This window comes from Aotus nancymaae, unplaced genomic scaffold (genome assembly GCF_030222135.1).
Source record: "Aotus nancymaae isolate 86718 unplaced genomic scaffold, 86718_ANA_hifiasm-v0.15.2.pri h1tg000079l, whole genome shotgun sequence".
Classification (NCBI taxonomy): domain Eukaryota; kingdom Metazoa; phylum Chordata; class Mammalia; order Primates; family Aotidae; genus Aotus; species Aotus nancymaae.
The window spans coordinates 20,827,725-20,840,954 of record NW_026988494.1 but is presented as its reverse complement, the minus strand read 5'-3'; the positions used below and the strand labels follow the sequence as shown (position 1 = coordinate 20,840,954).

The window sequence follows — 13,230 nt, the reverse complement described above, 5'->3', positions numbered from 1 at the left end:
ATTAAAAACTCTTCTAAAGTGGTGGCACCAGTTCCTGTGGCTCTGCATCCTCACCAGCATGTGTTGCTGGTGTTTTGGATTTGGCTATTCTGCCAGGTATGGAATGGGTGTCTGGTTTTGATTTGCAGCTCCCTAAGGATATATGATGTGGAGCATCTTTTCATATGCTTTTTTGCCATCTGTACATCTCTGGTGACATCTGTACAGGTCTATTGCCCATTTTTTAAAAAGCTGAGTAGTTTCTTCATTAACTTTAAAGAGTTCTCTGTATATTTTGGGTTAACAATCATTGATCAGATGTGTATTCTGCAAATATTTTCTTTTAGGCTGTGGCTTGTCTTCTCATGCTCTTGATGTTCCTCATTTTTGAAAAAAGAAAACTCTAGGCAGGAAAAGTTACTAAGTAACTCAGCTAGCCGTAGAGCCAGAAAGAAAAAACAGCGTCTTCTCTAATAACACCAAACCTCTGAGAAATTAACTTCAGACCCAAATTTTAAGGTTTTAAAATATATATAGTCATGTCTAAAATTCCTTCCTTTTTCACACCATTCAACAAAATGCTGCCCAAGTGAAAAGAGCCCTGTCACACTGTACAGCAGTTCCTCCTTACCACGGTTTCATTTTCTGAGGTTTCAGTTGTCCTTGGTCAACCAAAGTCCAAAACTATTAAATGGAAAATTCCAGAAATTCATGTTATAAATTGCAAACTGTTTTGAGTAGTGTGATGAAACTTTGTGTTGTCCTACTTCATCCCCCGGGAACATGAATCATGTCTGTCCAGAGTATCCATACCAGTGATGCTACACATTAGTCACTTAATAGACATCCTGAGTATCAGATTCAAATAACATAGCACTGTATATAATGATTCAGTACTATCTGAGGTTTCAGGCAACCACTGGGGGTATTCAAATGTATTCCCTATGGATAAGAGACTACTGCACAGAAATGAGATTCTTTCCAGAATGAGTTCAAGAAGCACAGAGTTTCTAAATAAATAGGAAAATTGTATTGTTCTAAAGAAATGCAGTGCTTAAGTGAGCAGCTATGTGCTTTGGGAAGGTACTCAAAATTTTTTTATTTTTAATTTTTTGGATACATAGTAGTGGTACATATTTACGGCATAGGTGTGATATTCTGATACAAGCATGCAATGTGTAAGAATCAAATCAGGGTAACTGAGCTATCACTTCAAACATTTATCATTTTTTTTTTTTTTTTTTGAGACAGAGTCTCGCTCTGTTGCCCAGGCTGGAGAGCAGTGGTGCAATCTCGGCTCACTGTAACCTCTGCCTCCTGGGTTCAAGTAGTCCTCCTGCTTTTAGTCTCCTGAGTAGCTGGGACTATTGCCGCACACCACCAAACCTGGCCAAGTTTTGTATATTTTGTAGAGTCAGGGTCTTGCCATGTTGCCTAGGCTGGTCTTCAACTCCTGAGCTCAAATGACCCACCCACCTCGGCTTCCCGAAGTGCTTGGGATTACCAGTGTGAGCCACTGCACCTGGCTCATTTATCATTTCTTTGTGTTAGGAACATTCCAATCCCACTCCTCTGTTTTGAAATGTACAATAAATTTTTCTTAACTAAAGTTGCTCTATCTACTGTGCCACTGAACACTAGATCTTATTCCTTCTAACTGGATTTTCGTACCCAGGGAAGGTATTTTAATGGTGACAGACACCCATGAGGTATGTGTGAGGAAGGGCAAGCACTAAAAGAGTGCAGTGGTAGGGAGGCTGCCCTCGCACCTGGGCTCACTCTGGCTCTCAGGGTAACAGAAATTTCTAATGGGAAAAAGAGAGCTAAGAAAACACACACACACATACACACAAACTATAAGTGCCTTATCTGTCTGAGAAGTGAGACGGCTCTTGTCTTCTCCAATAAGTCTTCTTACCCAGCTCATGATGACATTACCTGGCAACTAACACTGGCATTGCACCTTACAAGCAGAGTAATGAGTGTTTCTAGGAAGTGCTGCAGCTCTCTGAAGAAAAAGAGTTATATCAATATATAAATAAGTGACATTATTTCAAACACAACTACATGTTTATACAAAGTTGTTTTTATTTCCCACCCCACGACCCAATCATTTGGCATTAAAACTGAAAAACAAGGCAAGAAAACCAAGAATAAAGAGTGAAGAAATTTTTGTATTATAATGTAGTCAAGCATTTGTACTGATTATCTAAGAGAAAAAGAGTATTAGGAAATCCAACTTCAACAGAAAAATTCAAAATGCTTCCAAAGAAAATCAGAAAACTGACCTGTTTAGCCAGAGACCAGTGGTTCAGCATTTGATTCTGTGGTTTTTAAATTCCAGGTCCTTGCGTCACCCTAATGCCCCACACTCCAAATGAAACCATAAATGCACCAACAATGCCCATCCCTCCTGACCTGTGCTGGGCACCACGACAAAGTAAAAACATTCTTGGTTTTCCTGATTTAAGGAAATCTGTTTTCTTCTATAATCTTCTTGATAGCACTTCCAATTTAGCATATGCGCTGCTGAAGTGAGCACATTTTAAGGAGTTTTAAGCTAAAGTTTCTTTTCTCACACACTGTCATATAAGAGGGGCATTTCTGTTTTGTCTCCTCCCTGCCATCATACCAAAAAAATAAATAAGCACATAAATACAAATCAGAAAAGGTTAAATAAGACTGGCTTCTAAAACCCAGTAAAGCAAGAGGAGACAGAACTAAGCCTGAAGGGACTGGGAGAAGATTCTAAAACGGGGAGGGAAAAAAAATAGAAAAAGAAAAAACCAGCTTTCCAAAAACACTGAAACCCATGGTATGTGACAACTTTCTAAGCTGCATGGACTTTGGTAGGAGTGTCACGTTTTCCAAAGCTGACTTCTGGAAATCTTAACTTGGACTCAGAAAAATTCTAGCAAAGTGAGCCAACAGCCAGGAAGAGGTGATTTTGCAAGAGAAAGGGGGTAATGCCATTTACAAACATATATAAATAGAAATAAAGGCCACACACCTGGGAGAAAAGCTCACTAAAAACTCCCACCCCAAACTGAACTTTCCTAGCTGCTAGATTTTTTCCACGTGTTAAAAAACGAAAACTTACTGAAGATCAGGCACGGAGAGCAAAAGAGCATGTGCATATTTGGGGGAGGAAGAAATCAACATGGTAGGCTGGAAAGTTACTGAGAGAAAAAGCTTCATCTGCACTCTTTCAAGAGATCAAGGGAAGCCATTTTCAAATCCAACTCAAGTCACAAGCGTCATAAATTCAATCCGCCCAAAAAATTTAGTCAGCAAGTGCCTACCTATGCCACAGACCGATTTTCCTCTGTGCCTTGCACACCTGCCAGCAATAGCAGTACCTACTTGAAAACTTTGCTTCACAGACCTTCCACTGCCTTTCCCAGTTGCCTGAGTAACTCTCTTTAGGAAACTTGCAATGACTTCATTCATTATCATCGCTGGCTCCAGAAATGGGAACCACTTCGTCAGCACAGCTTAGAAGTATAATGGCTGTTTCTGCAGTTTTCTACAGCTCATGTTGGCTTTGGAGGCTCTTAACGGTCCCCCAGAGTCACCCACTCTACCTGCAGAGCGGCAGTACTACCGTAACTTGCTCTACACAAGCAACAAGTCCATTTTCAGCTGTCACTTAGAAACTTGCTTCTTGGTGATATTAGGTTTAAAAGACAAAAAAGATATTTTATACTACAGGGTTGGAGAAAGGGAAAATGATAACACAAAAGCCCACTTCAGTCTCTTTGATTCTGCAAGAGTCACAGCTGAGTTCAGAGGCTGCCTTTCTCCTCCCCAGCCCATCTCCAGGCTGTGCAGTCACAGGAAGAACAGGTTCTCGCACAGCTGGATGGCTGGTTCATGATGCAAGATCTGTCCTGACAGGAAAGCTAGCTTGTGGGCATACTTGCAAGGAGCTGGAACTCTGATGGTGCCAGGCCAATTCCAGTACATGTGGCACAGTTTGAAAGTCAGCCTGTAGGCCAAGAAGAAAATACAAAGCTCAACATCCTCCACCTTCAATTTGGGACATGATCATTTACTCACAGGGATAGGACACAAAGCGCACCTTCCTGAAAACTGGGAACAGAGGAATACATGATGCATCTTTTTAGAATCATTATTATTTTGAGACAGAGTCTTGCTCTGTGTGCAGGCTGGAGTGCACAATCTTGGCTCACTGCAACCTCCGCCTCCCGGGTTCAAGTGATTCTCCCACCTCAGTCTCCCAAGTAGCTGGAATTACAGGCATGCACCACCATGCCCATCTAATTTTTGTATTTTTAGTAGAGACAGGGTTTCGCCATGTTGGCCAGGCTGGTCTCGAACTCCTGACCTCAAGTGATCGGCCCACCTTGGCCTCCCAAAGTGCTGGGATTACAGGCGTGAGCCACTGCTTCTTGTTTTTATATCAAAACAAGGAAGATAACACAAAGAGAAAATATTTCTTGTTTACAAGAAAAGGCTTCAGAAAGATAAGTACCCTAGTGGAATATTTACATAATCTGAACTCAATGGCATTGGGTATCGAGTCTGGCTGTAGGTCATAAACAGCTGGAACAAATTTTAAAAATACAGATGCCTCAGAGTATTTGGGGGAAAGCCTGGCATCAATATTTTTTAAAGTTCTTTAAGTAAAGGTAATTTTAATATAAAACCAGGATTTCCAATCTCTCCTCAAAAAGACACCATTATTGTCAAAGATATGAAGAAAGTCAAGGGGTAAATATAACTGAGGGTGAACAGTGAACCCATCTTAGCTAGCAGGCCAGAACTATTTAAGAAAGAGAAAGAGTAAGTTACTGATAGGCCTACCTCTGCATATGATCAGGGCTCAGGTTTGCGGTGTTGAGAATACAGACATAGTGCGTAGGAATGCCACAGCCCTGCCGTACGTGATGAGCGAGAAGGTAGAAATCCACCCTAGGAAGGAAAAATCGCACATTAGTGATATGGTTGGATTCAGCCAGACAGAGCTGGCAAAGATCCTGGAGATAATTCTAGCTCCTTCAACTAAGGCTTAGAGAGGTAAAATGACTGGATCAAGGACACAGAGGCCAGGCCAGGATTAGAACCCAGGTTTCCTGACTCAAGAGGCTACTGAAGGATGGTGGTAGCAGGCTGGATGTGGTGACTCACGCCTGTAATCCCAGCACTTTGGAAGGCTGAGGCAGGCGGATTGCTTGAGCCCAGGAGTTCGAGACCAGTCTGGGCAACACGGCAAGACCCTGTCTCTACAAAAAATACAAAAATCAGATGGGCATGGTGGCATATGCCTATTGTCCCAGCTACTCAGGAGGCTGAGGTGGGAGGATCACCTGGGCCCAGGGAAGTTGAGGCTGCAGTGAGCTGAGATCACATCACTACACTCCAGCCTGGACAACATAGCGAGACCCTGCCTAAAAAAAAAGAATGGTAGTAGAAACTCCCTTATCTACCTGTAGAAGTTAAGCATACACTGTCTTAGCAAAACGATGTATCTGCAGCTTTATACTTAAGAGGTAAAAGCTTTCTTGTTTTAAAATCTTTTTTTGTTTTGTTTTGAGACAGAGTCTGTCTCTGTCAGGCAGACTGGATTACAGTGGCCTGATCTCAGCTTACTGCAACCTCTGCCTCCTGGGTTCAAGTAATTCTCCTGTCTCAGTCTCCTGAGTAGCTGGGATTACAGGCACACACCATCACATCTGGCTAATCTTTGTATTTTCAGTAGACAAGTTTTTGCCATGTTCGGCTGGTCTTGAACTCCTGACCTCAGGTGATCCACCTGCCTCAGCCTCCCAAAGTGTTGGGATTTACAGGTGTGAGCCAGCGTGCCTGGCCCTTAAAGCTTCATTCTTTTAACTGTAGCATCTCTGAGATTCTAGTCCACACCTCTCCAGGAAACCTCCCCATTCCAATACCCAGGAAAGTGCTAACATCTCCAACTGATTCTTTGTCCAATACTATATATTTTGCCCACTCACCACTCACAGCTTGTTATTGTATGATCAACCACAGTTCCAGGGGTGGGAGTCACAAAGTGCTGAGGAGTAGCCAGATACAGATTAGTACTGATTTTCTTCTGAACTACAAACACCACCATCTTGGGCTGATAATTCTCAAAAGCTTCAAAACACTTCTGTAGTTGAGGAATCTCATAGTTGGCAACTGTCTGCAGTTGGCCATCAGACACTCCATCACGGTACACCACAATCTTCTCTGGTAGGCAGTGGTTCACCTGAAATGACAGCTGGAATGTGGTGACTCACAGGGCCCTCAGGCTAAGGACCACAGTCAGTGAGAGGCTCACTCACATTGTGCAACCTGGAATCATGGCAGATCCTTTTGCAGTCAGTCCCAAAGCTACTGTGCCTAGAGGGCAGGGGAAAAGCTTCTAATCATTTCTAGTCTTCCTTGGGGTAGTAAAACACGCCTGGTGCAGCAAAGGTGTTATAAAACATGAAAGCAAAACAAGCAAGTTATGAGTCACATTGACACAGCTTATCCACAAACAATGCAAACAAAGCTCAAAGGAATGACGGGAAAACTACAGGCTAAATCAATTTTCCTTCTACTTGGATTTAACATTAATAACTGTCTGGGCAAAGAGCAAGGTAAAGTGTTAGAGAAATTCTAACATATGACCACATATGCCACAGATCCGCCACCATCAGATTTTTACCTACTGGCAACATCCCAAGTTGCTGACAAGTGAAAGGACCCTTTACTAAATATTATCCTGCAATCTGGTATGGTGTGAAACATTTTTACTGTAACTAAGTAATTAGCAAACAGCTATGTGAATATCTATGGGTCCAAATTAAATTAAATGCTTGCTTGAATCAGTTTGAAGGATAATTTTTCCCCATTTAGGGAATATAAATGGGGAAAAATTTATATTTTTTCCAGGGCCAGGTGCGGTGGCTCACGCCTGCAATCCCAGCACTTTGGGAGGCCGAGGCAAGTGGATCACCGGAGATTAGGAGATTGAGACCAGCCTGACCGACATGGTGAAACCCTATCTCTACTAAAAATATAAAAATTAGCTAGGCATGGTAGGGAGCACCTGTAATCCCAGCTATTCAGGAGGCTGAGGCAGGAGAATCACTTGAACACAAGAGGCGGAGGCTGTAGTGAGCAGAGATTGCTCCACTGCACTCCAGCCTGGGCAACAAGAGCAAAACTCCATCTCGGAAAAAAAAGAAAATTCAAAAGGATAAGTTCAGTCAATTTAAAACAGAAGTTCCCTTTAAAAGTGCTTAAGTTTAATTCTGTTTCAATTCTAGTGGAGCGTGGTTCATTCTAAGCTTGAAATTGCCCTCAAAAACCTAAATTATGAGCTGGGTGCAGTGGCTCACACCTGTAATCCCAGCACTCTGGAAGGCCGAGATGCATGGATCACCTGACGTCAGGAGTTCAAGATCACCCTGGCCAATATGGTAAAACTCCCATCTCTACTAAAAATACAAAAACTAGTTGGGCATGGTGGTGCACTCCTGTGGTCTCAGCTACTCGGAAGGTTGAGGCAGAATTGCTTGAACCTGGTAGGCGGAGGTGGCAGTCAGCCAAGACTGTGCCACTGCACTCCACCCCGGGTGACAGAACAAGACTCTGTCTCAAAAAAAGAACCCCAAAAAACCTAAATTATGAATTAGGTTTAGATATAAACTATATATATGTATGCACTATTCCTTACAGGTTACTCTACATGAAAATGTGATTTCCAAGAACACTTTAAAGAAATCAACACTTAAATGTGGTACATATACACCATGGAACACTATGCAGCCATAAAAAACGATGAGTTTGTGTCCTTTGTAGGGACATGGATGAATCTGGAAACCATCATTCTTAGCAAACTGACACAAAAACAGAAAACCAAACACCTCATGTTTTCACTCATAGGTGGGTGTTAAACAATGAGAACATAGGGACACAGGGGAGAGCATGACACACTGGGGTCTATTGGTAGGGGATAGAGGAGGGACAGTGGGGGGTGGGAAGGTTGGGTAGGGATAACATGGAGAGAAATGCCACATATAGGTAACGGGGGGAAGGAGGCAGCAAACTACCTTGCCATGTATATACCTATGCAACAATCCTGCATGATCTGCACATGTACCCCAGAACCTAAAGTACAATAAAAAAAAACACAAAAAACAAAAAAACACTTATGAATCCCTTTGAAGTTTAAGTTCTGAGTTTCAATTTGTTTTTTTTTTTTTTTTTTTGAGACAGAGCTGTCGCCCAGGCTGGAGTGCAGTGGCGCAATCTTGGCTCAGCTCACTGCAACCTCTGCCTCCCGGGTTCAAGTGATTCTCCTGCCTCAGCCTCCTAAGTAGCTGGGACTACAGGCGCATGCCACCATGCCCAGCTAATTTTTGTATTTTTAGTAGAGACAGGGTTTCATCACATTGCCCAGGATGGTCTCAATCTCTTGACCTTGTGATCCACCCACCTCAGCCTCCCAAAGTGCTGGGATTACAGGCATGAGCCACTGCACCCGGCCGTTTTTTTAAAAGGAATTGAGGTCTCACTCTGTTGCTCAGGTTAGACTGCAGTGGTGTAATCATAGCCACTGCAGCTTCAAACTCCTAAGCTCAAGAGATCCTCCTGCCTCAGACTCTCAAGTAGCTGGAACTACACCGGTGCTTGCCACTATGCTGGTTAATTAAATTAATTTTTTTTTTTTTTGAGACAGAGTCTTGCTCTGTCACCCAGGCTGCAGTGCAGTGACGTAATCTTGACTCAATGAAATCTCCACATCCTGGGTTCAAGTGATGTTTGGTATTCAGCCTCCCAAGTAGTCAGGACTAGCTGGGACTACAGGTATACGCCACCATGCCCGGATAATTTTTATATTTTTAGTAGAGATGGGTTTTGCCATGTTGGCCAGGCTGGTCTCAAAAGCCTCACCTCAGGTCATCCGCCTACCTTGGCTTCCCAAAGTCCTGGGATTATAAGCATAAGCCACTGCACTCAGCCTTATTTAAAAACAGTTTTTAGAGATGGGGGGTCTCACTATATTGTCCAGGCTAGTCTCAAACTCCTGGACTCAAGTGATCCTCCTCCCTCAGCCTCCAAAAGTGCTGAGATTACAGGAATGAGCCACCACTTCTGGCCCAGAATTTCAAATATTTTATTAATGACCCCTTTTCCTAAGAAACCTCAAGCACTACATTTGCAAGTATGTAATTCATCTTTACACTCTCAGATTGCCCCAGTTTGTGGGACCTTTCCTTTTGGAGATGGGGTCTCACTCTGTTGCCCAAGCTGGAGTACAGTGGCACCATCTTGGCTCACTACAACCTCCACCTCCCGGGCTCAAGCCATCCCTCCTGCTTCAGCCTCCTGAGTAGCTCAGACTACAAGCATGTGCCACCATGCCTAGCAAATTTTTGTATGTTTTTGTAGAGACGGGGGTTCACCATGTCACTCATGCTAGTCTCGAACTCCTGGACTCTGCAATCTGCCGGCCTTGGCCTCCCAAAGTGCTGAGATTATAGGTGTGAGATACTGCATCTGGTCTATAGTACCTTTAGAACATTTTTTTTTAGCTGTCTAGTATCTACTCCATCTTGTCTTGGTGAAAGCACCTGAATTTCCTTCTGCCCACAGATATAGCCTGATAGGACTATTAATCAATGTGCTCATACCCAGGGTTTCCCAACCTGTGAGTACTACTGACCTTTGTGGCTGGATAATTCTTCATTGTATGGGGCTGTCCGGCGCACTGTAGAATCCACGTTTAGCATCATCCCTGGCCTCTATCCACTAAATGCCAGGAGCAATCTCTCACCCTTATAACTAAAAACACCTCTATATATCACCACTGGGAGGACAAAATTGCTCCCAGTTGAGAATCACTGTACTAACCAAAGGATGTGTAGATGACTCAAGCCACACCAAACCACTGCTCCTCCCTTGCTCTCCATCTTGAGTAGAGAATGAAAAATGGCAGAGTTTGGCCTTTCAGTGGCAGTGCCTCATCAGGCCCCTACTTCTGAAACCCTAGGAGTTAGCCTGAATCATGCCCATTTCCCAGCCTGGGGCTCCACCTTCACACCAATCCTCTGAGCCTCTGCAGGATCTTGACAATTTCTATTCTGCTCAAGTTAGCAGTTCCCGTTAATTCCCAAAGACTCCCAACTGATTCGCTGTGTTAGAAAGTAGGTAAACGCAGGAGCTCAGATCTGGAAGAAACCCTCATCTGATGCAAGAGCAAACAGAGAGTACACTAAATTTGGGGTCAGGAGACCTGGGACTGAGTCTGACTCTGCTACTCCTTTAGCTATGACCTTGAGGACTCAGTTTCTTCAGCTGGAAAGTGAAGAAAAATGATCACTTCACCTTCTTGTCAGGGTTGTTAAAAGGGATAAAGTAAAATTTTAATACGTACATACTGTATACAAAAGTTGAGACTGAGCTAGATAAAGGATATACAGATATCCCAAAGCACAAAGAAGGAACTTAATAAAGGCCGGGTGCAGTGTGGCTCAAGCCTATAATCCCAGAACTCTGGGAGGCTGAGGCAGGTGGATCACTTGAGGTCAGGAGTTCGAGACCAGCCTGGCCAAAATGGTGAAATCCCATCTCTACTAAAAATACAAAAATAAGCCAGGCATGGTAACATGCACCTATAATCCCAGCTACTCGGGTGGCTGAGGCAAGAGAATTGCTTGAACCTGGGAGGCAGAGATTGCAGTGAGCAGAGATCGCACCTCTGCACTCCAGCCTGGGTGACAGGGTGAGATTCCATCTCAAAAAAAGAAAAAAGTAAAACAGAAATCAAATTTGACTTTGGTAGTTACTAACATCACCTCCTTCTTTAACATTTGCCAACCAACCACAGAGTTCAAGGCACCACACTTGGACCTATGTAGGCCTCCAAGAGAACTGAAAGACATAGTTCCAGGAATCAAGGAGCTGAAAAATCTAAAAACAGTCAACTATGTTAAGCTGTCTAGGTCATCTAGTTTATTTTCTTCATTTTTTAAGTTATAAACCTATGGTTGAGGGAGGAGTCAGAATATAAGACAAATCACAAGGCTGAAACATAAATTTTTTTTTTCTTTTTTTGAGATAGGGTCTTGCTCTGTCACTCAACCTCCTGGGCTCAAGTGATCCTCCTGCCTCAGCCTCCTGAGCAGCTGGAACTATAAGCACAGCGGGGACTACAGGCACGTGCCACCAAGCCCGGCTGATTTTTTTATTTATAGTACAGACGAGGTCTCAGTATGTTGCCCACGTTGGAACTCCTAAATGTATGTTATAAAAACCACATCAGTGCTCAGTAGCTACATGCAACAGTAAGTAATGAATGTTCTTGAAAGCAGGACTGTGCTTAGTAATCTTGGTATCCCTTAGCACTGAGCAGAGGGGCAAGGGTCAGGTAGGCAAAAAAATATCCCTGAGTGTCTGCGATGTTTTTATATATGGCTCTATTCATTCACAGAACAAATACTTCACGTCCACTAGATATGGGCCATTGCACTTATATCAGAAAATTAAAACATTATTATTTTTTCAGACAGTCTTGCTCAGTCACCCAGGCTGGAGTGCAATGGCATGATCTCGGCTGACTGCAACCTCCGCCTCCCAGGTTTAAGCGATTCTCCTGCCTCAGTCCCCCGAGTAGCTGGGACTACAGACACCCACCATCATGCCTGGCTCATTTTTGTATTTTAGTAGCAACGAGATTTCATTATGTTGCCCAGGCTGGTCTCAAACTCCTGACCTCAGTGATCTGCCTTACTGCCTTGACTTCCCAAAGTGCTGGGACTACAGGCGTGGGCCACTGCGCCCAGCTAAAACATTATTTTAATACTATCCAGATCCTCATGGAACTCAAATTAGAAAGGGGAGGCGGGGAGGCAGACGTATAAAGTAAATGCCCTCAACATATTATAAATAACATAATAAAGATATAAATAAAATGCTATGGCAACAGAGGCGTAGAAGAGATTTGTTCCTTGGAGGGAGAAGTGTGTCAGGAAAAGTCATAAAGAATGAGACGGCCAGGCACAGTGGCTCACTCCTATAATCCCAGCACTTCGAGACGCTGAGGTGGGTGGGTCAGGAGTTCAAGTCCAGCCTGGCCAATATGGTGAAATCCTGTATCTACTAAAAATACAAAAATTAGCTGTGCATGGTGGCGGGCACCTGTAATCCCAGCTACTCAAGAGGCTGAGGCAGGAGAATTGCGTGAACCAGAGAGGCACAGGCTGCAGTGAGCCGAGATCACACCACTGCACTACAGCCTGGGTGATAGGGCGAGACTCCATCTCAAAAAAGAAAAAGAAAAATTCTGTTTGTTAACATGCTGAGTTTCCTTTTGTTTTTAAACAAGGTCTTGCTCTGTTGCCCCAGCTGGAGTGAAATGGTGTGATAATGGCTTACTGCACCCTTAACTTCCTGAGCTCAAGCAATCCTCCTATCTCAGCCTCTTGAATAGCTGAGACTATAGGCATAAACTACCATGCCCAGCTAAATTTTGTTTGTTTGTTTTGAGACGGAGTCTCGCGCTGTTACCCAGGCTGGAGTGCAATGGTGTGACCTCAGCTCACTGCATCCTCTGCCTCCAGGGTTCAAGCAATTCTCCTGCCTCAGCCTCCTGAGTAGCTGAAATTATAGGCACGTGCCACCACGCCCGGCTAAGTTTTTGTATCTTTAGTAGAGATGGGGTTTCTCCATGTTGGTCAGGGTGGTCTCAAACTCCTGACCTCAGGTGATCAGCCCGCCTCGGCCTCCCAAAGTGCTAGGATTACAGGCGTGAGCCATTGCGCCTAGCCTTAAAAGGCTATTTTTTAGAGGAATTTTTAAGTTTACAAAAAAAACCTGAGGCAACAGTACAGAGTTCCCATATGCCCTCCTCCCCTCAACACATAAACTGTTTCCCCTTTTATCATCATATTGCATTACGGTACATTTGTCACAACTGATGACCAAATGTTGATACAATATTATTAACTATAGTCCACAGTTTACTGTTTTTGCAGTTCTATGGGTTTTGACAAATGTATGTTATCTACTCACATTACAGTATCATACAGAACAGTTTCACTGCCCTAAAAATCCCCGGTGCCACCTATTCCTTTCTGCCCCTCCCAAACCCTTGACAGACACTTATTACTGTCTCCATATTTGTGCCTTTTCTAGAATGCCAATTATCATATATAGCCTTTTCAGATTACCATCTTTCATTAAGCAACATATATTTAAGATTCCTCCATGTCTTTTCATGGCTTAAAGGCTTATTTC

General features: G+C 43.4%; 1 protein-coding gene across 3 annotated transcripts in view; it reads right to left on the bottom strand.

The window, feature by feature from the left end:
- Window positions 1-1,988: 1,988 nt before the first annotated feature.
- PIWIL2 (piwi like RNA-mediated gene silencing 2) overlaps window positions 1,989-13,230 on the bottom strand; it is a 73,557-nt gene continuing 62,315 nt past the window's right edge. The window contains exons 20-22 of one of the 3 annotated variants that reach the window (XM_064368681.1): window positions 5,955-6,208; window positions 4,807-4,914; window positions 1,989-3,967 (exon numbers count right to left, since the gene is read on the bottom strand). In XM_064368681.1, the coding sequence (XP_064224751.1) occupies window positions 3,811-3,967; window positions 4,807-4,914; window positions 5,955-6,208 (519 nt within the window). In that variant the 3' untranslated portion in view covers window positions 1,989-3,810. The remainder of the gene's footprint in view (window positions 3,968-4,806; window positions 4,915-5,954; window positions 6,209-13,230) is intronic. The other 2 variants (XM_012435348.2, XM_064368682.1) reach the window with 2 other exon arrangements.